Source organism: Lemur catta, chromosome 8, assembly GCF_020740605.2.
Source record: "Lemur catta isolate mLemCat1 chromosome 8, mLemCat1.pri, whole genome shotgun sequence".
Lineage (NCBI taxonomy): Eukaryota > Metazoa > Chordata > Mammalia > Primates > Lemuridae > Lemur > Lemur catta.
In genome coordinates this window covers 70,727,106-70,751,714 of record NC_059135.1, presented here as the reverse complement: position 1 = coordinate 70,751,714, position 24,609 = coordinate 70,727,106, and the positions used below count along the sequence as shown (strand labels likewise).

General features: G+C 39.4%; 1 protein-coding gene across 1 annotated transcript in view; it reads right to left on the bottom strand.

Moving 5' to 3' along the window:
- The window catches only part of NEB (nebulin), a 202,699-nt gene that overhangs the window by 135,430 nt on the left and 42,660 nt on the right, over nucleotides 1–24,609 (bottom strand). Inside the window, exons 30-50 of the mRNA XM_045558869.1 lie at nucleotides 23,891–23,989; nucleotides 22,991–23,095; nucleotides 22,788–22,895; nucleotides 20,612–20,923; nucleotides 20,302–20,508; nucleotides 17,969–18,073; nucleotides 17,151–17,258; nucleotides 15,211–15,522; nucleotides 13,852–14,058; nucleotides 11,996–12,100; nucleotides 10,022–10,129; nucleotides 8,759–9,070; nucleotides 7,955–8,161; nucleotides 7,381–7,485; nucleotides 7,118–7,225; nucleotides 6,158–6,469; nucleotides 5,252–5,458; nucleotides 3,776–3,880; nucleotides 2,750–2,857; nucleotides 723–1,034; nucleotides 389–595 (exon numbers count right to left, since the gene is read on the bottom strand). Coding sequence (XP_045414825.1) covers nucleotides 389–595; nucleotides 723–1,034; nucleotides 2,750–2,857; nucleotides 3,776–3,880; nucleotides 5,252–5,458; nucleotides 6,158–6,469; nucleotides 7,118–7,225; nucleotides 7,381–7,485; nucleotides 7,955–8,161; nucleotides 8,759–9,070; nucleotides 10,022–10,129; nucleotides 11,996–12,100; nucleotides 13,852–14,058; nucleotides 15,211–15,522; nucleotides 17,151–17,258; nucleotides 17,969–18,073; nucleotides 20,302–20,508; nucleotides 20,612–20,923; nucleotides 22,788–22,895; nucleotides 22,991–23,095; nucleotides 23,891–23,989 — 3,759 coding nt within the window. The remainder of the gene's footprint in view (nucleotides 1–388; nucleotides 596–722; nucleotides 1,035–2,749; nucleotides 2,858–3,775; nucleotides 3,881–5,251; nucleotides 5,459–6,157; nucleotides 6,470–7,117; nucleotides 7,226–7,380; nucleotides 7,486–7,954; nucleotides 8,162–8,758; nucleotides 9,071–10,021; nucleotides 10,130–11,995; nucleotides 12,101–13,851; nucleotides 14,059–15,210; nucleotides 15,523–17,150; nucleotides 17,259–17,968; nucleotides 18,074–20,301; nucleotides 20,509–20,611; nucleotides 20,924–22,787; nucleotides 22,896–22,990; nucleotides 23,096–23,890; nucleotides 23,990–24,609) is intronic.

The following is a 24,609-nucleotide window of genomic DNA, read 5'->3' as shown; positions in this document are numbered from 1 at the left end:
TACACATATATATATATATAAATACTTGAATACACTCAATTTTAAGTAGTAAATAGTAACTAAATTAGCATATAATTCCAAAAAGACACTAAAAGCAAACTCAGATTTTTAAAAATAATCTTTTCAGTATTTTCTATCTTCTAGAATGGATTAAAAGTACTTAAGGTATAATAATTAAAAATATAAATAATTTCTAACCCAATTAGAAGGGCAAGAGAAGACAAAGTTAGAGGTGGGCAGGAGAAGAAAATGGCGTAGGGGGATGATCTAGAACTGTTTGCCACTGCCTAGGAGTGGTGGACCTGAATTCAATGTCCCAAACAAGAAGCAGAGCCTGCTAGCCTTTTGTCACTTGGGAGCTGTGTAGAAGGGCAACTGTTCTCTCTACCTTGTTCATAGTATGTGCATTCTGCTTGGCAAGCACCATGTCCATGGAATCAGACAGCTTCTTAAACTCGAAGTTGCTAGGGTGCTGGCGGTATTTCTGATCACTGGCGTACTCAGTTGCTTTCCTGGCCTTCTCCACTTCTAGAGAGCCGGCTGGACTCCAGCCAAGACCCTTGTACCATTCATTGTAGTCTTGCTTATACTCATTCTATAAAGAGAAGAAGCAAATTCTACTTTATTTTTTTAATTTAGATGCAAAAGTATGGCATGTAAGACTATATTCTCTCTTTCCACGCTGGGATTCCAGCCACCATGCAAATAGAAGAGAGCCTTACATCGCTCTGTATGTGATTCATATTCCTGCTCAGCTCGATGCTCATTGCATCCGGGAGGAGGATGTATTTGTGGATCAGGTGCTTGTAGTTAGTGTTGGTGATGTTGGCTTGGGCATCCTTGGCGGCCGTGACGCTGAGCATGTCGGCAGGGGTATGGTAGCTGGTCTTCGTCTTCTCGTAGTTTTTCTTGTACTCCCGATCAGATTGCATTTTAGCCACTTCCATGGAATGGACTAATTTGGGATCATCCTTAAGGCTGCGGAAACCAACCATTTTCCCTCTCTCCTTTTCATAATTGTACTTGTATTTATACTGTGAAGAAAATATGAAAATGTATACAGAGCAATTCCCTTAACTGAAAATCATTTTAGTGTTAATATTCTGTACTCCATAAAAAGTAATATCTGTATAGAGCTCTACAGTTCACAAAACATGTTTTCCACATTCACCTATGTAATGTGATACTCACAACTATACCTTGTTAGGTGGATAGCAAAGTTCTTATTACTGCCCCCATTTGACAGATGAGTAAGCTGAGACCCAGAGAGGTGAGTGACTTGCTGAGGTCACTAAGGATTAGAACCCAGATCTTGTAATGACGCACCACACTGAGTCATGCACATACTCTACTGTTAGTGCTAAAGATCCTTTAGTAGATAATCAGAACACACAAAAATGAGAGAAAAAGGCAGAATGTTCTAAGCATTTTAATGCTGCCCTGAGAAAGCATCCAGCCAGTCATTTACTGATGAGAACAGGTTCAGTTATGAGGTACACGGTATGATTTTAGAGTAGCTATGTATTTGTGGAGCTCCTTTTCTTTTAAGTCTCTCAAAACTGTTAGAATGGGGAAGAAATTTTACTATTTATGATCCCAACTTTCTTCTCTAGAGGGGAGATCTTGGTGTGTGGGAAGCTTTCTACTCTGCCTGTCCCCTTGTGGGGTTGAGTGTGCACGTCAGGGCCCAGGAGCTGGGAGAGCCAAGTTACTGTGGTGGAATAGAGGGAGAAGAATCTGGAGTTCTCAGGATAATGAGAGGACACGGGATGGGCTGGATAGGTGGAGAAGATGAAGAGCAGAGACGGAAGAGGAGAGAGAAAGTAAAGTAAAGTTGGGGAAGGAAGGAGTGGTCAATGAAACAGTGCTCTGAAATGTACTTTCCACCCAAGGACCCCCGAGTCATTAAATGCTTCCTGTGAGTGGATTTGTTGTGAAAACAAGCAAATGAAAGAATTGAGTTTCACTAGGTGACGTGTTCCAACACTGATGTGCTGGTACACTAGCTTTCTGGGGGTGAGGGTAAACCCTGATTAGTAGCATTTGCCAATTTCTGTGGTATAAAGACTCCCGCCATAGCTGATGTCAGGCTACCAGTGGTTTAACAACTGCTTTGCAAAATTCCTAATTATTTAACTATCAGCTGTCATGAGCCCCAACGACCAGCACCCCAGCACACCATTGCATGAGACATCCGGTTAGGAAGTCAGATCTGAAGAAGTAGCAGGCAGGAATAACATAAGCCTTTCACCAAGAAAACTGAGTGCCTCCACTTTTGGCAGAGCGCCTCTGGTTGTCAGATGCCTTGCTCAAGAGCATGCCCTTTCCAGATGGCCACACCCAAGGACTCATCAAAGTTGGGGTACAAAGGTCTGGCCATTTCAGCTCAACACAGGACACTTCTAACAGGCAACACTTGAGAGCCCTCCGTGGGACTGGCCAAGGCTTTGTGGGGTTTTGGATTTCTCTAAGCTATAGCCTTGGTGACAGAGTTCAAGGAAAATGTATCTAGCTCTCATGAGTCAAGGAGCTGAGATCCATGAGGATTATAATGTGGTTAGCAATCTGTTTTTTCCGAAATACCAGAGAAAAAACAAAAGCAAGGCTCATAAGTATTCACAGAGCAGAGTGAGACATGCCTTTTTTTTTTTTTCCCTATTTTACCCACTCAGTGTTTCTAGAACTCAGCCTTTATTATTTCAGTCAATTAGAAACCCCCAGCCGGGTGACCACTTTCCTGTGGACTTACGTCACTTGCAATATCCCTCGAAGCCTTGGCAGCTTTGATGGGAATTGCGTCACTTGTGAGATCGTAGCCTTTCTTTCTAGACTCTTCCAAAGAAAGTTTGTAGAGTTTCTGTAAAGGGAGGCAAGGGAAAGAAATAGTTTTTTTTTTCCAAATAGGAAAGCCTGGGTATATTTTAGAAGAATAAACTAGCGCTGTGGCATCTTTTGCATTTTTGAGCAGAATGCTTCATGGGTGGTTCAGTGCCTGAATGTTCTCACAAGTAACAAGACTGTGTTTGAAAGAAAATCTTTTGCAAAATCAAACATTTTCATTAAACTATTAATAGCAAAAAAGTAAAAATTACTTTGATATTCTTATATCAAAAGAAAACTCCACTGTTTTACAATCAACACTTTTATGTATATAGTTATGTGGATTTCATAATCAAAGAAAAAAGAAGGGTTGGCTATTCCAAATGCCTGTGGAATTCAAATGAAGAAAAGAAAAAACAGGTAGGATTAGAGGATTTCCTAGCAACTATGGTTAGGATAAGAAAGGAAATGAAATAAAACATCAATGTATTTATTTTCTAATCAGTGTTGCACATTCCTTATTATGGGGCTTGCCCCAAATTCTTCAAAATGTTTATCTTCCTATTCCATTTAACCCCTTCTTTGGAACCATCTCAAAAGCTTGGTGGGGGTGCTCTCTAAAAATGGGGTCTGGAGACTCTAGCTTCCTTTTTCTCTTCGTGGTCCCCAAGCCCTTCTCATCCTGCCAACTCTCTCAGTTTGACAAGGAGTGCCTGCACCTAGAACCAAATTCAATCCCCCTTCAAATTCCTAACTGCTTGGCCCAACCTTATCAACAGGCCCACTTCAATTCTTGGTAAAGCAAGATTAGAAAGAGAAAGAGTCTCATTTGTGGATTTCCACTATTGTTTTTAAAATATTCACTCTCATAATTGAGAGATGTTAATTAATGAATTTGTTTTTACTGGTTCAAATCAGCTGGAAAGAAAGATGACAAAGGGGGAATTATACTTACATCACTCATATTAATTGCATTTGCCTTTGCCAGAATAATCTGTGGGATATCAGGCATGATGTGGACTTTGGTCTTATCAGCCTCCCATGCTTGTTTATAGAGGTGCTAGAAGAAAAAAGTGCAAGTTAGTGTGCAAAATCTTAAAAGGAGCTCACTTAGTCCATATACATCATTGTACGTTTATATCAATGTTTTATGTATTTTTATTAGCTAGGTTTTTGCAAAAATTTTTTGATGTAAAAGTTGTTCATTCAAACTATAGTGGAGAGGATGTACGATGGAAGGTAAAAGTGCCCTTTCCCTTATCTTACAGCCTAGAGACAGCAGCTCCCTCCTAAAATTTTTTTATCCATATTAGAATACACATATAGTCCTTTTTTATGTAAATGAGGTCATGTAATACATAATGCTCTACATCTTGCTTTATTACTTAATGATATAGATTAGACATCTTTAAACCTTCTTATAATAATTTACTTCATTCACTTAAAGAGCTGCATAGTATTCCCTTAGGAGGTATAATACAATTGATTTAACCACTTCTCTGTTGATGGATATTTAATTTGTAGTATCTAGTCTTTTTCTATTATTAATGCAAGAAATACTGTCATGATCTTTGTGGGGACGTGGAGATGCACCACCCAGGCACTCATTCAAAGAAGGACTTGATGCCTCAGCTTCCAGCAGGTAGCCTCTAGTTGTCAGATGCCTTGCTCAAGAGCATGCCCCTCTTAGATGGCCACATCCAGTGACTTATCAAAATGGGGGTACAAAGGTCTGGCCATTTTGGCTCAATGCAGGACACCTCTAACAGGCCACACTTGAGAGCCCTCTGTGGGATTGGCCAAGGCTTTGTGGTGCCTGCATCACAGTTCAACTTCTCCCCCTGCCCAGCCCTTCCTCCCAGGGTAGTGATCCCTGAAAAATACCCTGTACCTCAATTTTATCCCAGCATCTCCTTTCAGAAACTCCGAACTTCAAAAAATATTATTTTGTGTGTGTCTGTATGTATATCTTTGCACACATTTATAAGGATTTCTGTAGGGTAATGAACACCTGAATTTTTAATTTTAACAAATATCAACAAATTAAAAGTTTGCATTAACATAAACTCCCTTATTGATACCGTGTATAACATAACTTTTTACTCTTTGCAAATCTGATAGGTGTAAAATGCTCTATTTAAAACAAGAATATCCTTCTTCTACATTAGGAGTTGGTAAATGTTTTCTGTAAAGGGCCAGATGGTAAACATTTTAGGCTTTGGGGGCCATAAAATCGCTGTCATTAACTACCCAACTCCGCTGTTGTAGTGCAAAAGCTGTGAAGGACAATGTGCAAATGAATAGCTGTGGCTGCATCGCAATAAACCTTTTCTATAGCCCTGAAACTGTGTTAGCAAAACCTGAAGATTAGGTCAGATATACCTAGATTCTCTCTGATGCACACAAAACACTACGTTACTGAAGGACTTACATCATCCATAATTTTCTTATTATTCTGGGCCAAAACCATGTTCATCGAGTCCATCAACGTGGAATACTTCAAAGTGTCTGGGTGCTGGCGGTACTTCTTTTCACTGATAATCTCCATGGCTTTCTTGTTTTTCTCAGCTTCCAGGGAGCCCAGAGGGAGCCATCCGATGCCCTTCATGAAGTCAGCATAGTCAGCTTTGTACTGATTCTGCAAAAGGGAAAAATGAGGAGGAGGAGAGATCAAAACTGTACCACGGTTGCTTTCATTCGGGCCCTTAGGTACCTCCTTGGTGATGAATAGCTCACCGTTTGCTTTCCCAAAAAGAAATGCAGGCTTGGTGTGTTCTGCTTTGGGTTTGTAATTTAAATTCACTACCCCCAGCCACCAAGTGGCTGAATTCTTGGCTCTATACGCTCTCTACCTTCCCTATAGTCATTCCCTACTGCAGTCATCCCTTCCTCAACGTTTCATCAGGAAGACAGGCAATTACAAGATTAGAAGTAGTAGCAGGAAAGCTGGCTGGGAGAGAAGGACTGACGCTATCAAGTTCTCTGATTTCTTATTTTTCCATTTATTCCTCGATCAAGAGCCTATTATGCTTTTGACTCCTTTTGTTAGACATATTTCCTTTAATATATTCTTTCCGAAACCAAATTTCCTTCACTATTGCTGAATTCAGAATCCAACAATGCTCCAACAACAACAGCAGAAAATAAAACTTTAGTTTCTAGAATTGATCTCCTTTTGTTAAAAGAAATAAATTCCATTGAGGGTAACAAGTGAAACTCCTCATTGGAAAATTGCACATGAATTTCTTTCAGGATTTTCAAAATGTCTTTACTTATGGTCAACCATGATTTGCTTATCCAGAGTAAACACTCTGCAAATGTCGTGGCTTTCACGTACATCACTTTGAATCTGCATCATATTTTTGGCCAGTTCAAAGCTCATGGCATCAGGAAGCATGTTGTAGGTATGGATCACATTCCTGTAGTTGGCGTTGGTAGCCACTTCCTGAGACTTCTTGGCTGCCACCACACTGAACATGTCTACCGGGGTGTGGAAGGACGTCTTGGATTTCTCATATGCCTTCTTGTATTCCCGGTCTGACTGCATCTTGGCCACCTGCATGAAGTGCACCAGCTTGGGGTCGTCTTCCAGGCTCCGGAAGCCAATATGTTTCCCTTTGGCTTGTTCGTAGGCTTGCTTATATTTGTACTGTGGACAGAGAAGAAATCATGGTGATGAATATAGTGAAAGGAGAACAAAAGATCATTCATTAGGTGGCAGTAGCTTTATCACAGGTGAAAGGTGTTAGAGCTGCTCTAAAATTAGACACGGAGGAGCTGGCGAGGGTCAGGGAGCAAAGTCTTTTTACTTCAAATGTCCTTCCAGACATGAGTCCATGGAAAGAAGACAAGCTCAGAGTTAACCAAAAATGTGTGTAAATAAGTTGATTTAGGGGGATTTAGAAAGCAGATTTCCCCACTCAGCAGTCTAAGCAACACAAAAGGCTGCAGGCATGATTTCTCATGGCGCATCTTTAAATTCAGGATAAAGCTTGGTCATGGGTCTCTTGGGTAAAAAAACATGTAGATTGCATCCTAACATTTGCTTAGAATTGTCTATAAATGATGTGAACACTCTAAAAGCAACTTATTTTAATAAGACTCAGTCACTTTTTATATTAAATAATGAGCAAATGAGAGGGTACTTGGATTGAGGGAAGAGAGGTGTCTTGTGTGTTACACGAGATGATGTTCCCACCAACCCCGAATGGTGCTGACCGTGGCTCCTGAATATACCCAAGCTGGGTGCACTTGCTGTATTCGCTCAGCCTCAAGAAGGCCCCGTGGAAGCACTTACGTCACTGGCAATGTCTCTAGAGGATTTTGCAGCCTTTATTGAGATGGCATCAGGCCTCAGGTCATATCCTTTCTTCTTTTCTTCTTCCCAGCCAGATTTGTACAATTTCTAAACAATAAAACAGAAACACAACAGCATCTTGTTATTCGGGTTAGTATGGGGACCCTGACTCCAAAGCAGCTGGCAGGTAGAAGGTAGACATTCCGTAAGTGCTAGTTCCCTTCAACCTCTGCCCCCACTTTTGTTGCTGTTAAGCTACTTACATCACTCATGGTGATTTGGTTTATTCTGGAAAGTAAAATATCCGGAGTGTCAGGCATGACGTGAATACTGGTCTTGTCTTTGTTCCATTTTTCAGTGTAGCGCCTCTGCAACAGAAAGGTCAGGTGCATGATCACACAGGAGGACACGTTTGCCATAGGGCTAGCGAAAGAAAGAGATTTGCATCTCCCTTGTAGAAGAGGTTAAATCTGATATTGGAAAATGTATGAAATAGCAAGAAGATGGGCTGAGGAAACTGGATATGCAGCAGAAAAAAAAAAATCATCAAATAAAGGAAGCCTCGTCCACTGAAGCACCAAATGCCATCTTGCCCCACCACACAACCATGTGGAGTTCTGTGGTTCCAGCATGTCCTTACCACGGTGTTGAGGCAACCTGAGGGTCAATGTTAGAGAATGTTCTCTAGACATCATGAAAGCTACAGAGTCCCCCACTCTCACCACCAGCTCAACCATCAGAAAGATAAAAAAACAGAAGATAATGGGGGTGTTGCCAGGCTCAATAGCATCAGCACCTTGAGGGTTCTCTGGCTGAGGCTATCGAGTGAGTTCTCACCTTATCCATATTCAGTTTGTTACTTTTGTTAAGTGCCTGTTCCATTGTGTCCATGGCGTACGTGAACTTCAGCTTCTCAGGGTGCTGGCGATACTTCTTCTCACTGAGAATGTCTCCCGCTTTCTTTGCCTTCTCCACCTCCAGGGACTCTATTGGGATCCAGCCAATCCCTTTCATCCAATGGGTGAAGTCAGACTTGTATAGATTCTTTACAACAAAAAAGAAATTTCATTTCAGAAAGAGTCAGGGCTTGGATTTCTTTGCCTACAAGATTTACTCATTATCAAAAAGAAAAGAGAGGAGGGAAGAATAACCCATTTTTTACTCCCTACGGATTTTTTGGAAAAAACTAATTATAAAACTGATTTATTCCCAGTGGTTTTGAAAAGGAAATCCTGACCCAACAATTCCTTTTGAAAATTAACTTTTTTGAGAAAAAGAAATGAAAAATTAACAGAATTTCCCACTGAAAGGGTTACTATATTATAGATATAGATATAGATATAGATATAGATATAGATATAGATATCACCTATTTGAGCCTCTGAATTTTTTGGAGAATAAATCATATGTTGGGGCTAACATCCAGAGTTTCAAATATATGTATAATAATAACAAAGCTACATATAATTCAAATGAGTATAATCCTAAAACTCCAAGTTTTGAAGAGGATCCTTAATTACAGTGAGTGCAGCCAGGTTGAGGATGGTGTAAGTGGTTAAGTGGTTCTTGTTTTTCCTTCCCACCCGCTAGAAATGGACAACTAACTCCACACAGACAGCCCGGTGGCCGGTAGGTACATACATCGCTCTGAATCTGCATGGCATTCCTCGAGTGTTCCACGTTCAAGGCGTCGGGAAGGAGAGTGTAGTGGTGGTACGGTTGTCTGTAGTTGGTGTTGGTAACAACCTCCTGAGATTTCTTTGCGGTCGTCACACTGACCATATCCAAAGGTGTGTGGTACCTGGTCTTGCTGGCTTCGTAGCCCTTTTTGTACTCACGATCCGATTGCATTTTGGCCACATTCGTGTAGTGAACCAGTTTAGGGTCATCCTGAAGACTGAGAAATCCAATATGCTTGCCTTTGGCTTTCTCGTGGGCCTCCTTATATTTGTACTATTTGGAAACAAATGGAAGACAGAAGTTTGATAGGGTAGAAATTTGATATAAACTGAATTTATGTAAAAATTAAGCAAAAGCCAAATTCAGGCTTAATCTAGGTAACATCTAACTTTTTTTTAGTACTTTTAAATAAACAACTAGCTAGATATTTTTAATGGATGGTCTTGAGATCTGCTCTGGGGATAATGAAGAATGGAATAATTTGTAGTTTATGTCTATTTTGTCCATAAGTAGGTTCTCTGAACATGCTAAGTTTCCTGAAAAGTTTTGTTTAGTAAGCATTTAATGTATTTTTTATCAACTTTTCATTATTAATTTGCATTACCTTATAGCATATTTGCATAATCATGAGTAAATTTCCACAAAGCTCCAATACAAATTAGTGTACTGTACTTGAATGAGTTTTTACTCTGTCAAGGTATTTATTATATCAACCCATATAGAAAATATAACTTAAATTGGAAAAAAGTAATTAATTAATTAATTAACTGAAATGATGTTATTTAATCTATAATTCTTCCTGGTTTTCCATATTTTACTAAATTCTTTCTTTGTGGAAATTATCAAATTAAAACATTGTATTCTTTTAAAATACTTGGAAACATTTTTTGATTTAGTGATATTTTAGTATACCAAGACTTTTTTTCTTGATGAAATCCAAATAAAAAGGGGGTTTTAAGTTCATGACAATAATACTAAAGAGAATTCTAAATACTTCATTGTTTAAAAACAGAGAATTTTTTTCTTTGTAACAACTGTATTAAGTTTTTAAAGATATTTTACGTGAAGCGATATAAAAAATCATTGGCACTTACGATTTTAAGAAATATTTTTATATTACAATTTCTTTACTTGCTTTTTTATATAGTTCATTAGTCTCATATATCATGTACAGACTTTAAAAATATACAGAGACAGTGTTTACTACTTTCAAATTAGACTTACATCGCTAGCAATGTTCCTTGAACTTTTTGCAGCAACAATTGGAATGGCATCTGGTCTCAAATCGTAGCCCTTAGCAATGGTTTTCTTCCAGTCTGCTTTATAATGAGCCTTCAGAAAAAAAAAAGATTATTTTATTACTTGATATCATTAAAAGAGAAATAAAATAGGATGCCAAAAATGTTTCCTATAAAACATGTTATAATATATCCCTTTCTATTTAGAGAATCTACAAAGTTAGGATTATTAGTTCATCTTTCATGTATCTATCAGATTTTATTAAAAAGCATCAGTAAACTATATATACAATATAAGCTCAACTGATCAAAAAAAGTATATGTTTGCATACCAAAGCAAGGAAAGGTAATGCTTTGAATGTGGGACAATGCAAGTTTTTTCATTTATTTTTTCATAATTTTCTGTACTTTCCAACTTTCCTATGATAAGCACATAATACTTTTGAAAAAAGTTGTTTTGTAATGAAGTATTTCAAACTTATAGAAAGGTATGGATACAAAATTTTAAAAATTCAGCTGTAGTACTACCCAGCTTTAATTGATCTTAATGCTTACACATTACTCATAGAATTAGGAAAAAAAATTTTAAAATCAACCAAAAGTATAAAAATGTATATTTAGAGACAAAACAGAGCCTAAAATCATTGGGGAGAATGACTAAGGCATCCCTTTTTTTTAAATCCAGGGTCTCACTCTGTTGCCCTGGGTAGAGTGCAGTGGTGTGATCACAGCTCACTGCAACCTCAAACTCCTAGGCTCAAGCAATCTTCCTGCGTCAGCCTCCCAAGTAGCTGTGACTACAGGTGTGGGCCACCACACTTAGCTAATTTTTCTGTTTTTTGTAGAGACAGGGTCTCACTCTTGCTCAGGCTGGTAAGGCATCTTTTAAGAAATTAATTTTATCCAAGTTTGATTATATTTTGTTTTATTCTGTTTCTTAGGGTTTTTTTCTGTCAATAGATTTAAGGGTTACAAGTTGAACTCTGTTACATGTATATATTGTATAGTGGTAGAGTCTGAGCTTGTAGTGTATTAATCACCTGAGTAGTGTACATTGTACCACAGAGGTAATTTCTCATCCCTCACTCCCTGATTATATTTTTATTTATTTTGTTTTGTTTTGTTTTGGTTTTCTTTGGGGGAGGGGGAAACAGGGTCTCGCTCTATTGCCCCTGCTGGAGTACAATGGCCCACTCATAGCTCACTGCAGTCTCAAACTCCTGAGCTCAAGCAGTCCTCCTGCCTCAGCCTCATGGGTAGCTGGGACCACAGGTGCATGCCACCATGCCCAGCTAAATTTCCCATTTTTTGTAGATATAGGGTCTTGCTATGCTGCCCAGTCTGGTCTTGAACTCCTGGCCTCAAGTAATCCTCTTACCTCACCCTCCCAAAGTGCTGGGATTACAGGCATGAGCCACCGTGTCTGACCTTGATTATGTTTTTAAATTAGAGTTTACCCACTTTGTTAAAAAAAGGAAACAATTCATAATAGTGGATTTAAACATCACCACCAATTATGTGTCCAGACTACCTGAGAGGCTAGTTACATATAAAAAGAGAGTTTCTAAAGAAAATTAAACATTTTTGGAAATTTTAAATAAATAACTGAAATAAAAATCATACAAAGCAATACTTATCCTTACTATAAACTATGCAATCCTATATTTTCCAATATTGTCTATCTCATTTTGTTCTTTTTTTTTTTTTAATGGAGCACAACTTACTCGACTGACTTTCCAACCCACTAATGAGTCACAGCCCATAGACTGGAAAAGGCTTCATTAACCAAAATTCTATGGTGGCCTCTAGTCTCATGTTGTATGATGAGTGTCCAACTGGAGATCCAAAGAGTATGCACTCAGTTTTCTCCTCTTAAAATTCTCAATGCAGGAGTTACACAGAACTGGAAGGCAGAGGCCCATGTAAGCAATATCAGACTGGCTGCAGGCCGAATACTCACATCGCTCATGTTGAGGGCGTTGACTTTGGCTTGAATAAACTGAGGCAATTCAGGGTCTATAGTGTACTTGTGCTTCAGTTTTTCCCCCTCCACCTTGTAGTTCAACTGAAACAAAGGAGGCAGTGTGCAAATGCCATTAGCTGATGTAATGTGAGTTTCATCGAGCACACACTCCTTTCAAAAGGAAAGCTAGCATTTGTGTCTTCCATATACAAGGCCAGTGCCTGCCCTACACCATCACAGGGAGGGGGCTCTGGCAGACATATTCATGTCCTCATTCCACCAGTATTCATGGAACAGCATCGTGGGCCAGGTAGGGTGGGAGGTTCTGTGTTAAAAGTGGTGAGGCAGAGCTGTGCTCTTGGAGCATATAGTCCAGTAGAGCAAACTATCGCTAGAATTTATGATTTGTTGTCAATAGATAACTGTAGCAAAGAAACAAGGATGGCCAGTAAAGGCTCTCTATGAAGGTAGCATTTATGGTCAAACTTGGAGAAAGGGGAAGGGTCTGGGCTGAAGAAGAGCACTCCGGGCCCTGAGGCTGAAAATGGCTTGGCCACCTTGAGGAACTGAAAACAGCCCAAGTCACAGGGCTGGAATGTGCCCAGAGGGGCCAGGAGAATTAGACAGAGGGAATAGCAGGGCCACAGAGAGGAGGGCCTTTTCAACCAAGTTAATGACTTTACATTCAAGGAAAAATTCCTAAGAGGTTTTACATGTAAGAGGGACATGATTGAGGACAGTCTCTTTTATTGTTTGAGACCCCAGGCAGGGAGCTCAGATAACAGGTCATTGCAGCTGCCCGGGTGAGAGACACGGAAGCTGGAACTAGGGCTGGTGGTGGTTAAAAGACAGAAACACTCCAGCAAGTTGGCTGAGAGATACGTGGGAAGCTGACCTGGCACATGTACTAGATGAAGGAGTTCACACAAGGAGGTGCTAACGGTGACTTGGTAACTGCCAAGTTTGTGGCTTGAGTAACCAGGTAGATGTTGATGGCATTTACTGGGATAGGGAAGACTTAACATAGTGATTGTACAATTTTTTTAGCTAACTGCAAAAACACAAGGAGAAGTGATGCCTCGCTCAGTGCAAAAGAAATCAAAAGAATCTGTACCACTCATTACTCCTAAAATAGAATTGTTAAACATCCACGGTAAAGTGGGGACAGGGACTACCCTGAGAAACAAAATCCACAGATAACCCTCAATCCGAGGCAAGCAAAGCATTCCAAAATCTGGGGCTAAAAACACAAAAAGTCTTCCTGTCTTTGCTTTTTACTTACCTCTCTAGGAGGCATTTTAAGAGAACTCTGAAATTACCAAATCATGTGAGGTACTGAGCATTGCAATTAGCCTCTGGCTGAAAGGATAAGAATTCAGATGGATGTGGTCTCAGAATGAGACCCCAGAGGCCTCATTCTAAGTTTGCCTCTCAGAACATGGGGCCATTATGCAAGGGAATTGGGACATTGTGCCTCTCACTGCACAGCTAGGTAGACCTCCTGCAACTCAGCAATAGACAGCTTATTTTGCAATTCAGACAGAGTTGCAGATGATAACAGTAATAATGTCATTTCATATGTATAATGGGGAGTCTGCTCATGAATAGCACAGACTCTCTACATTTGTAAAATAAAGCAAATTTGAAACACCCCTTTTTTCTCCCTCCCCTTTTCCCCTGTGTGCAAGTTCTCAGTTGTTCCCAAAGTAAAACCTTTCTCTTATGCCTCTGAAAGGAGTTTATTTACTAACACAGATGCATCCTCACGCACTGAATTAAAAAGGATGGTGGATTGGCTCAGACACAGGGGCGGGGGTTATTTTAGGATGAATTTTTGAAGGGAAACCACTTACATCGCTTAGCTGCTTTGTGTTCTGCTGAGCCAAAACCATGCCCATGGAATCAGGCACACTTGTGAACTTGATGGTATCGGGGTGCTGTCGATACTTCCTCTCGTTTAACGCGTCACCTGCTTTCTTGACCTTCTCAACATCCAGAGAACCAATAGGGATCCATCCAATGCCCTTGAAGAAGTTGTTATACTCGTCCTTGTATACATTCTGTAAAAGAGTCAGTTCATATGAGGAGATACCCTGGCGAATATTCAAAGATGTTTCTGGGATCTGCAATGCTATCCAAGGGAAATGAAAATCACTCTTCAGCACGCTCGTGTCTAACTATGTCTGTCTCAGAGCTTATTACCTGAAACTCAGTAATAAGAAAAAGCAGTTCTGTTGTTAGGGCTTATTGTACAACACGGAAGGGAATCTAGGTCACATATTTCCATGGGTACTGCTAAAAAAAAAACTTTGTTACTTTTGACAGTAATAGTCTTTCAATAACGGTTATTTATTCTAAGGTGCATTTTTCAAATACCTTATTGTATTATAAAGCCTAATAAAATAGAGAGAAATGATCATCCTTTAGAGTGCATTATACAACACAGAAGAGAATCTAGGTCACATATTTCCATGGGTACTGCTAAAAAAATATTTTGTCACTTTTGACAACAAATTGGGCTCTCCTTTTGATTTCACTGAAGACTCCAAAACTGAATTTCACCCACACTGTCCACCTAGGCTATTGCTGATCTCAGCTGGGGAAAGGTATTTTCACTGAGCACCAAGAAATGAATACCACTTCTTCCCTTTACAGAGGACAATTCTTCCAGAAATCTGGCTCCTGCAGAAGGAAATGCCCTGAATGTTAAACACCTCCCTGTGCAGCCCGCCATGAATCATGCTGCAAGCACAAAGCCTTCCAGTTCATTTTAGATGACTCATTACATAGATTTACATGGATGACAGCGTGACCTTGAGTTAAAAAAGAAAAAAAAAAGCCTTTCCTGAATTCAGAAAGAAGAAAGAATTCTCCTATTTTGCATTATACCTCTGTCACCATTGAGGCAGGCCCACCAGAAGTACCTATTTCCTCTTGCTGAGAATCAAGGTGGCTTACACAGTTAGTGGAATATGGTTTTATCTTTCATCCATATGTTAATAGGGACAATGTTGATAATTATGCTACAAGCACAGAGAGCCAGCAATAATATAGCTTATCTATGTGCCTTTGGTAGTCTTTCAATAATGGTTGGTTATTCTAAAGTGTATTTTTCAAATATCTTACTGTATTATAAAGTCTAATAAAATAGAGAGAAATGATCATTCTTTAAGCACAAACATATGTGGGTCTGTTACAGTACACATACTTACATCACTCTGAATTTGATTCACGTTCCTGGTATGCTCGAGACTCAGGGCGTCAGGTAGGTACGTGTAATGATGTAACGGCTGTTTGTAATTGACATTGGTGGCAACATCCTGAGCCATCTTGGCAGCTGTGATGCTAACCATGTCCCCAGGGGTATGGTAACTGGTTTTGGTGTTCTCGTAGTTCTTCTTGTATTCACGATCGGACTGCAACTTCGCCACATTCATATAGTGGACCAGCTTGGGATCATCCTGGAGGCTTCTAAAACCCACATGCTTTCCCTTTGATTTCTCATAAGCTTCCTTGTATTTATACTGTGGAGACAGAATTTGGTTAGCAAAGTCCTAGGCATTGATAACATTAGTCCAGCAATTATATTCACGCACAGATGCGCTCAGAACATCATGACTTTCTGAAGAGTGTGCAAAAAAATGCAAACCATGCCCACCTCCAGGAAGTTCAGAGTGCAAAACATTTATTTCAAATGCTGTTGGGGTTTCAAGGGAGTGTCATGATAAATTCAAGACCAGTTTCTTGTTTCTTGCTATGACTCCTACAGATCATTTGCACATAGAACTTTATCTAAAACCAGCTGAATTTTTGTACCTAATATGAGCTTGACACATTCCAAATATAAGATCAATATCTCTTGGTTTCACAAGGATGTGAATTTTCCTAATCTAACACATTATTTTTACATCATGGATGTGAGTACGAGCCATGCAGGTAGGTGGGCCTTCACCTCCCCCGTTTATCAGCACCCCCTCCCCAAGCTCACTGCTGAAGCAGCTGCAAATGAATTGAGGAGCTACAGTAAGGGCAGGAATGGCCATGGGGTTTTCCCATTAATAAAAACCTAACCGCAAAAGTTCTGCTGTCCAAGATCTCTCACAGATGGGATCATCGATAGGATAAATATTCAGCTATCCCATAATAGGTCAAAACCTCAATTTTTATGCAAGAGAATTCAAATCCACCTAAACACTATAGACTCAGCTCTTGCAGTCTAAGCATCAATTCATAAACAAGGGCTTAGCAGGAAAAATGATTATCAAGTAATTTCTAATAGTATGTTAGAAAAAGCACTGTGCAAGTGCCAAAAAAAAAAAAAAGGATAAAGGATAAATTTATACTTTAGACCTTCACTCTCTACTTAAACTGAAAGTGTGCTTCATAGTCATATGCATTGTGTACATATTACTAAAAATGTGTTTCGTAGTAATATGCATAATGTGCATTGTGTGCAGACCTTTGAGGAAGACATTTTTGGGACCATCCCTACAAGGAAAGTTGTGGAGTTTTCCGTCTCCTATGGGGTCTGTACATCTGGTTGGTTTCTTTCTTCTCTTTTCTCAAACCAAGATGGTAGCCCCTGGGACATTATGTGACAGTGAACTCTGCAGGGCATGTGTGCTTTTTAAAAAATTTTGTTTTTCAAAGATGGGAAGAAGTAGAAGTGCATATTTTTCTGTTATAGATGAAATGGGCATCGATTTACATAAACCAAAATTATACCCTAAAAAAGTGGGCTTTTCCCTATGTGGTTTATAAAAATTGCACATTTTATATAACATCTTTCAATCTTCTGAATACAATCATAGCGCAGGCAGTCATTTGGATTTAATGTGTTAGTGTCAGTCAGGGTGCTCCCGCTGAAAATAAATGTGGGCTGTCAGGGAAATGTCTCAGCGAAGGTAATTTTGGCTATGAATCAGAGGAAAAAGCCACGGTCAGATTTATGACAGCGTCACTGAGTGGGGTCCATTGAATAGAATCACAAAAAATGTTTAAAAAGTTACAGGTTTTCAAAACAATATTTTATGGAGCATTTTAATGCCATCAATTCAACATATTACCTTCAATAAGGTATCAATCTAAAGAACACATTTGATTACTTTTTAAAAAGGCAATCACCTAAATGTCACCTAAGATTTTTACTCACGTCACTGGCAATGTTTCTCGATGCCTTGGCGGCGGCGATGGGAATAGCGTCACCCAGCACATTGTTGCCCTTGGCTATCAAGTCGTGCCAGTCGCGTTTATAACAGACCTGGATGGAAACGCAAAAAAGGATGTCAGCGTCTGCACATTAATCAGCTCAAGTGATTCCTCAACTGCTGGGCTTGTTTTGCTCTTTTCCAGATAATATGTTAAAGGAATCCCCTCTGGCACGTACTGGTTGAGGAAGTCACATTAGCAAAGTGTCACACTTTGTGTGTAGCATGAAATTATTGGACTCTGCACTCGTGCTACATCCAAATTGGTTTTGGCACATATTGAAGCAGGATATTGAAAAACTGGAGTGGACCCAGAGAGAAGTAATAAAAGTTCTGGAACCCATGCTAAGCAAGGACCAACTAGAGAAAATAAAATTACTCAGTCTTATAAAAGAAATGTCAAGAGAAGATCTGGTGGTCAGCTTTAGAAATGTTAGGGTTGTTGTAAAAGAAAAAAAAATATTTCATTTATTCTTATTTTTCTGAAGGATAATAATCCTCCCTATGTGCAAAACTGGGAAAACTAAGCAGTAGTTTTGGAGGACTAGATAGATGGTGGGCTTTATGTAAAGAAGAATGTTACAGCCTTTAGAGTTGTCCTGCATTTGAAAGGGCCAAGAGAGGAAGAACCATCATCATGGGATACACTCCGGTTGGGGCTATGTGGGAAAGTGACCGAAATAATTGTCAAGGCACCATCCTACTCTATCTGTTATTTTACTGTCAGATCTGGATTTCATACCCCACCAAAGATTCTACTTACATCACTTATATTGTAAGCATTGCACTTGGCCTGGAGGAACTGAGGAAGGTCAGGACTCATAGTATATTTGTGTTTCACATCTTCTCCTTTAGCTTTGTATAAGATCTGTAATAAAATGCATTACACATAATGCAAAAAGGAAACTCTATTCAATGCATGCTTTAAAGAGCTATTCCTATCAAAATTCCCCACTTTTTTCTATTGTTAAAAATCATCCTAGGTGTTTTCCTCTTAAAAAACAACCAACCAACCAACCAAACAAACAAACAAAAAAAACCCAAGCATCTTCTTATCTTTAAGAAGACCCAAAAACTCTGTGTATTAAAATAGAGAGAAAAAAAAATCCTTAAGAAGATGAAAATCTTTGACTGTCAGACATCAATGGAAAGTGAATTCAACTACAAAACACTAACATGGATGACAGAATTCACTAAAGCCAGGCAAATTTATTCTTTGCCAGTGAAGTTAATAACTCTTAAAGTTTTGTTAGTTTTTTGTTTTTGTTTTTCACATTTGTTTTTCATCCCTAGAGAGAAAATAGTCATTAGAGTGGATCTTTCACTTCTGCTAAAAACTTTCCAATCATAATTGTATCAGTAAAAGTGTATAATAATTTCCTCATAATATGTGGGTTCTTATACACAAATCCAGTATACTTAAAAGGTTTACCACTTCATATTTACCCTGTATTGTTATTTTAAAGAATTATATACACTTTTCACTGAAAGACATCAAAGTATATAATGTAGGAATCTTACTATATCCTCCTCTTAGAAATAAATTGCTTAATTCCTAAAACTGGAACCAGAATCACAAGTAGATTTTCAATCTCTTAATTGCCATTTATCATATATACCCCCATTTCTCAGGCATGTCTGTGTGGAATATCATATGTAAACTGGTATATATGTACCAAAAGTAAAATAGGAAGTGGCTGATAGGTAAATTAATCCCCAAATACTAAATTATTTCTTCTAGGAACCTAAGAGTTAGCTTTAATTCCTCACTGCCTTTATTAACAATATCTAAGCATTCACAGAATCTCATGAATTCTACCTTTTAAACATCTCCTTCTTTCCCACTGTTCCTGCCTTAGTTTAAGTCCAGCTAAGTCTTTCCTGGGATTTCTGTAGCAGCCTTCCATGATAATTTATCTTCCTGCCTCCAGTCTCTCCCCTCTGCAAAGTCTCCGCACTTTTTGCCAGAGTTATCTTTTAAAACACAGGCCTGACAATGCAACTGCATGGATTAAAATCTTCAATATCTCCTGTTTCCTACCCCATAATATCCAGCCTCTAAAAAAATAGCATACAAGACCCTCATTGATCAGGTTACAGTCCTGCAGCCTTCACTGTCCTTCCATTCATTCTTTCTTGACTGTTCTGTCATGCGCCCTTCCCTTATTTGTCAGGGAAACTCCGTAGACAGTTACCCTTGTACAAAGCACTTCCCTTGTATTTACTTAACACATCCCTCTCCTGCAGCATTCATCTCTCTGTATGGCAGTGCTCTCTTTGTATCCATGTCTTTGTCTTATGCGCTTGTCCTATATTCTTGTGAATTCCTATATCCCACCAATCATCATCTAGCTCATCTTTACACCGTCAGCATATAATACAGTACCTGGTACATGGTAGGTGTTCAAAGAGCATTCATTAAATGAATTAACAAGTGAGTGATTTGGATGTCTCTTTAACTTTTCTATACACCAAACTTTCCTTTAGAAACTTTGACTTTAGCCAGAGTGTAGACACTGTTCATGGACAGACCGGCCAGCAATGCTAATCTCCACCAAGACATAAGTTAAAAGTCTCTAGAATGATTGTGTATGCTGAATTCTTAGGAGCAAAAACATACTTTCATGTGTATTACTTCTCTGTACTAATTTTTTATATATGAAAAGCAAATATGAGCAACTTAATATAGAATTGAATACAATGAATGTGCCACAGTAAAGTGTCTGGGACTGAAGCTTAAATTCTGTGTGTGTGTGCGCGTGTGTGTATGTGTGTGTGTGTGTGTGTGTGTGTGTGTGTAGTCCTAGAATAGAACTTTCCTCATCATGTCAAATTTATCCAATAACACAGTATTTCAATGGCAGTCAAAAAGGAAAAAGACTTTAAAAGGAAGGTAAAAAGCCAGATAGAAGAAAAAGAAAATGTTAGTGCCCAAACTAAAAATAATTCTAATTTTATTTTTAAATTAAAAAAACAAAACAATAAATTTAAAATGCAAAGATATTGGCCCCAAAGAGTAAAAATGTCAAACCAATATGTGCTTTTCTGAAAAGCTACCCTCCGTCTCCTCTGCCCTCTCTCTTTTGCTGTACTCACATCACTGACTTGCTGGGTGTTCTGTTTTGCCTGGACCATAACCGGGGAGTCCACGATGCTGGTGAATTTGAGGGTGTCTGGATGTTGTCTGTACTTCTTTTCATTCAGGGCATCACCTGCCTTCCTCACTTTCTCTACGTCGAGACTGCCAATGGGAATCCAGCCGATGCCTTTCATCCAGGTGTTGTAGTCTTCCTTGTAGGCGTTCTGCACGTGGGGGAAAAGAGAGGTGAGGGCCAGGGAGTGGTTCCTTTCATGGCAGGCTCTGAACTTACAGGGGGATTTTCTTGTGGAGTGAAATGTCACTTACATCACTCTGTATGTGCATCATGTTTTTAGACAACTCCAGGTCCATGGCATCAGGGAGGTAGGTGTAATGATGGAGAGAATGCTTATAGTTGACATTGCTGGCAACATCCTGAGCTTTCTTAGCTGCCACGATGTTGACCATATCATGGGGCGTATTGTATTTGGTCTTGGTCTTCTCATAGTCTTTTTTATACTCCCGGTCCGATTGTGTCTTGGCCACATTCATGTAATGAACCAGTTTAGGATCATCTTGGAGACTTTGGAAACCAACCATTTTCCCTTTAGCTTTTTCATAATCTTTTTTGTAGTGAACCTATTGGAAACAAAGGTGGGCATAATTTAAAATGTCATTTTGAAGGTTTTACAGAACAATGAGGCCATAATTTAAAGTCATTGAACTTCCCACAAATTACTGTATATCAATAACCAAACCATTAGCTATTCAATTGTATATACTTTGAAGTGTAGCCTATTAAAATAAAAATGTTGCTTAGAACCCATTTGATTGTCTGTAGCTACTTCCGCCCACCCAAGATAGGCTGAGATGGGAGTGTTACCATAATTCATATCAGTGACAAAATAAATCTCCATAGTGTTCCTTTTCACTTAGACACCGGTAGAGAATGAAAAGATAAATATTTCACAGTCTCTACCAATTATATTATGTGCCTTGAGCCCCAAGTAGCTGGCTATTTGATTAGTGATGGAATTTTAGTATAACAGTAGTGGTAGAATTTTAGTAATAGTAGTAGGATTTTAATGAATCCTTGGATATTCGAAGGGACACCGAGAGCCAGGAGTGGGTAAACATTAATTGGCTCTGAATAACAAAGTGAGGGGGACTGAGCTTCCTTGGGGAGGCTGGAAGAGGACCCCAGGACACTGGGATGTGAGGAAACGTTTGTGGTCAGTCTTTGTGGTAAGTCAGGTGGGGGTGGCAGGGAAGACCACCCACAGAGAAAAGGGGTCAGTGAGAAATTCTGGGTGGGAGGCTTTTCAGGACAAGGACACTTGTTATTCAACTATAACTTCTTTACATTGATGCAATGTAGACCTCATTTCAAACCATCAGTCAAGCTGTGCTTGGGATTGGGGAAATCAAAAGGAAGGGGCTGTGTTTCCTCTTTGTGGCAGGCAGAGTAGAAAGGGAAGTAGATGCGCAGGAGGAGCCTGGTGAGCGCAACAAAAACCATCACGGACTGATTGCTGGAGGGAATCGCAAATCTCAGAGCATTTGCGGAAACCCAGCAGGGAGGGGAGGAATTCTACTTCCTATAGGATAACAAGCAGGGGACCTGAGCCGATCTTATTTACATCTCAAAGAGCAAAGGGACTTCAGTTCACATCTGGGTTAAAGTAAAACAGGATAAGGAATAAAATTCTTAGCTTAAAAAATGTTGATCTCATGGCACTAAGAAGTAGAACAGAGGATACTAGAGGCTGGGAAGGGGAGGGGAAAAGGGAGATAGGGAGAGATTTGTAAAAGGGTACAAAATTACAGCTAGATAGGGGGGATGAGTTCTAGCGTTCTATACCACTGTGGGATGACTATAGGTAACAATAAAATATTATACAGTTTCAAATAGCTAGAAAGGACATTGAATGTTCCCAACACAAAGAAATGATAAATGTTTGCAACGATAGATACGCTAATTACTGATCTGATCACTGTACATTACACGTATCACATCACTATGTGCCCCTTAAATATGTACCATTATTATGTGTCAATTTTTAAAGATTAAAAATAAAATTTTTAACTTTGATGGAACCTAATGACTATTAGCAGCTGTGAAACTTGGAGCCAATTCACCAGTCTATAGAAGTAATGAAGGAAAAAAGAGAGGCAAGGGAAATAGGGAAATCATATAAATTAAGAACGTTTTGAAATAAAATTTTACCATCAGGAGGCTATTATGACTTAAATGGTCAGTCATTTTATAGAGGAGAATTTTAAATTAGGGGGGCTTGTTAGAGCTGATCAGTAGAAAGTTACACAAATCCTTTCCCCCAAGAATATTCAGGTCTATTTAGGGAACTGTCTGTCCTGAATAGTTTTCAACCAGACTTGCTTCCAGCTGGGGACGCACACATGACAACTTTTGGGTAACAGGCAAACCCCAAGTCCACCTGCCCACATTCTCTAGTTGCTCACATGTGACCGTGACGGGACTTACATCGCTTGCTGCCTGCCTGGCAGCTTTGGCAGCTCTGATGGGAATCGCATCAGTTCTCAGGTCATATCCCTTCTTGCTCAAGTCTTTCAAGTCTGCTTTGTACATATTCTGAAAGAAAAATGTCATTTGAATATAACTCAGAGACCACGTTAGCATAATAAAGGCTGCACGTGCACATCCGCCCCAAGAGTCCACACACGCACCTGACTGATGTTGTAGGCATTCACTTTAGCCTGCATGAACTGGGGCAGGTCTGCTGGCATGTTGTATTTGTGAATAATTTCCTCTCCTTTGGCTTTGTAAGCAATCTGGGAGAGAAAAAACATGCATAAATAAACAAATAAATAGAGAGAAACGTTTAATGACACCGGAAGATAATTTCATAGTTGATCATATTGAACAGAGGTGGTTTTAAGGGATTCTGTGCATGTCCTCATATTACTTGCACTCTGTGCAAGTGTCTGTAGGCATTCAAGCTGAAGCATGCAGTTGCATAGGGTCCTGCCTTAGTGCTGGTTCAGTCTTGCAACGATCCCTTGGTACGCACTGGGAACCTCTGGGTCTAGGCAGGGGCCCCTGGTGGAAATCAGCCCAGGGAGCTGACCCAGTGAAAATGTTAACCTGCAGACACTTTCCTGAGCACAGGAAAGGCTAATAAGGTGGAATACGCCAAACACCTACATTATACCTTGTGGGCGGTTAAAGGGACTTGGGGGTGGTTTTGATTATATATGATTCTTGGTTTAGCTCTGACTTAAAATATAACTCCTCCATTTGATATAGTGCCAACATACATTCTTTCTGGCATTTCCTAGAAATAGGCTTGTAGTTTTTCTTGTCAGTAAAAGAAATACCTTTTGCCTTTTCCTTAGAAAGCAATGTCAAATGGCTAAAAGAACAGTTAGCACAATATACATTGCTCTAAAGACATGCATTAAGTGTGCTTTATTAATGAACAGCTTGGGGGGTTATACAGTTGCTCATATAATTGAGGGTCTTCGGATTACATAATAACTTCAGGTGATCAGTACATTTGAGATACAAATTTATTTGTATTAATATTAGTTAACATTTGTTAAAATATAGATAGGATTAACACTTACATCGCTCCTCTGGGCCTGGTTAATTTTAGACTGCACTATAATTGGAGCATCTTCAATTGGGGTAAACTTGAGTGTGTCTGGATGTTGGCGGTATTTTTTCTGTTTGGCAAATCAAAAATAGAAAAACAGATTATTTTTTTCACCAAAGGCTAACATCTCAAAATCCTTGAAATTTATTTTAGAGGGGCAAGGAGGATTTTTCCTGATTTTAAAATGTGAAAGTACTAGATTCTTGATTGGTTTGATTAATACAATACAAAGAAGAGTGTTTTAAAAATCGATTTAATTTTGGATGGGTTGGGACAGTACAGACACATGCAATTCCCAGGAACCAGACACACTCCTCTCAGTTTCTTGCCTATGACATCAAAGAATGTACTCTCAGCTAAGCAGAATCCAGAAACATCACAGACTTTTCCAAAGGCTTAACAGAAAGGCAAGTAAGGAGATTTGGAGTGTCCTTGCATGACACTAACAGGTTCTCAGGAATGTCATTTTTCCTGTTACACCACCGACAACTGGCAAAAAGAAGCTCTCCCGTTGAGAGAAGAGGAATCGAGCAAGTAGGGCAACAGCCAGGGATTATTAATAAGATAGGCAGGACTTTGGCTTTTTGAGCCTTAACGTGGTTATTGCATAGTTATCATGAACGTGCTGAAGAGGCACAGAGTGGACCTCGGGGAGGTGTGCCAACTGGGAGCTGTCAACTGCTAGCTGCC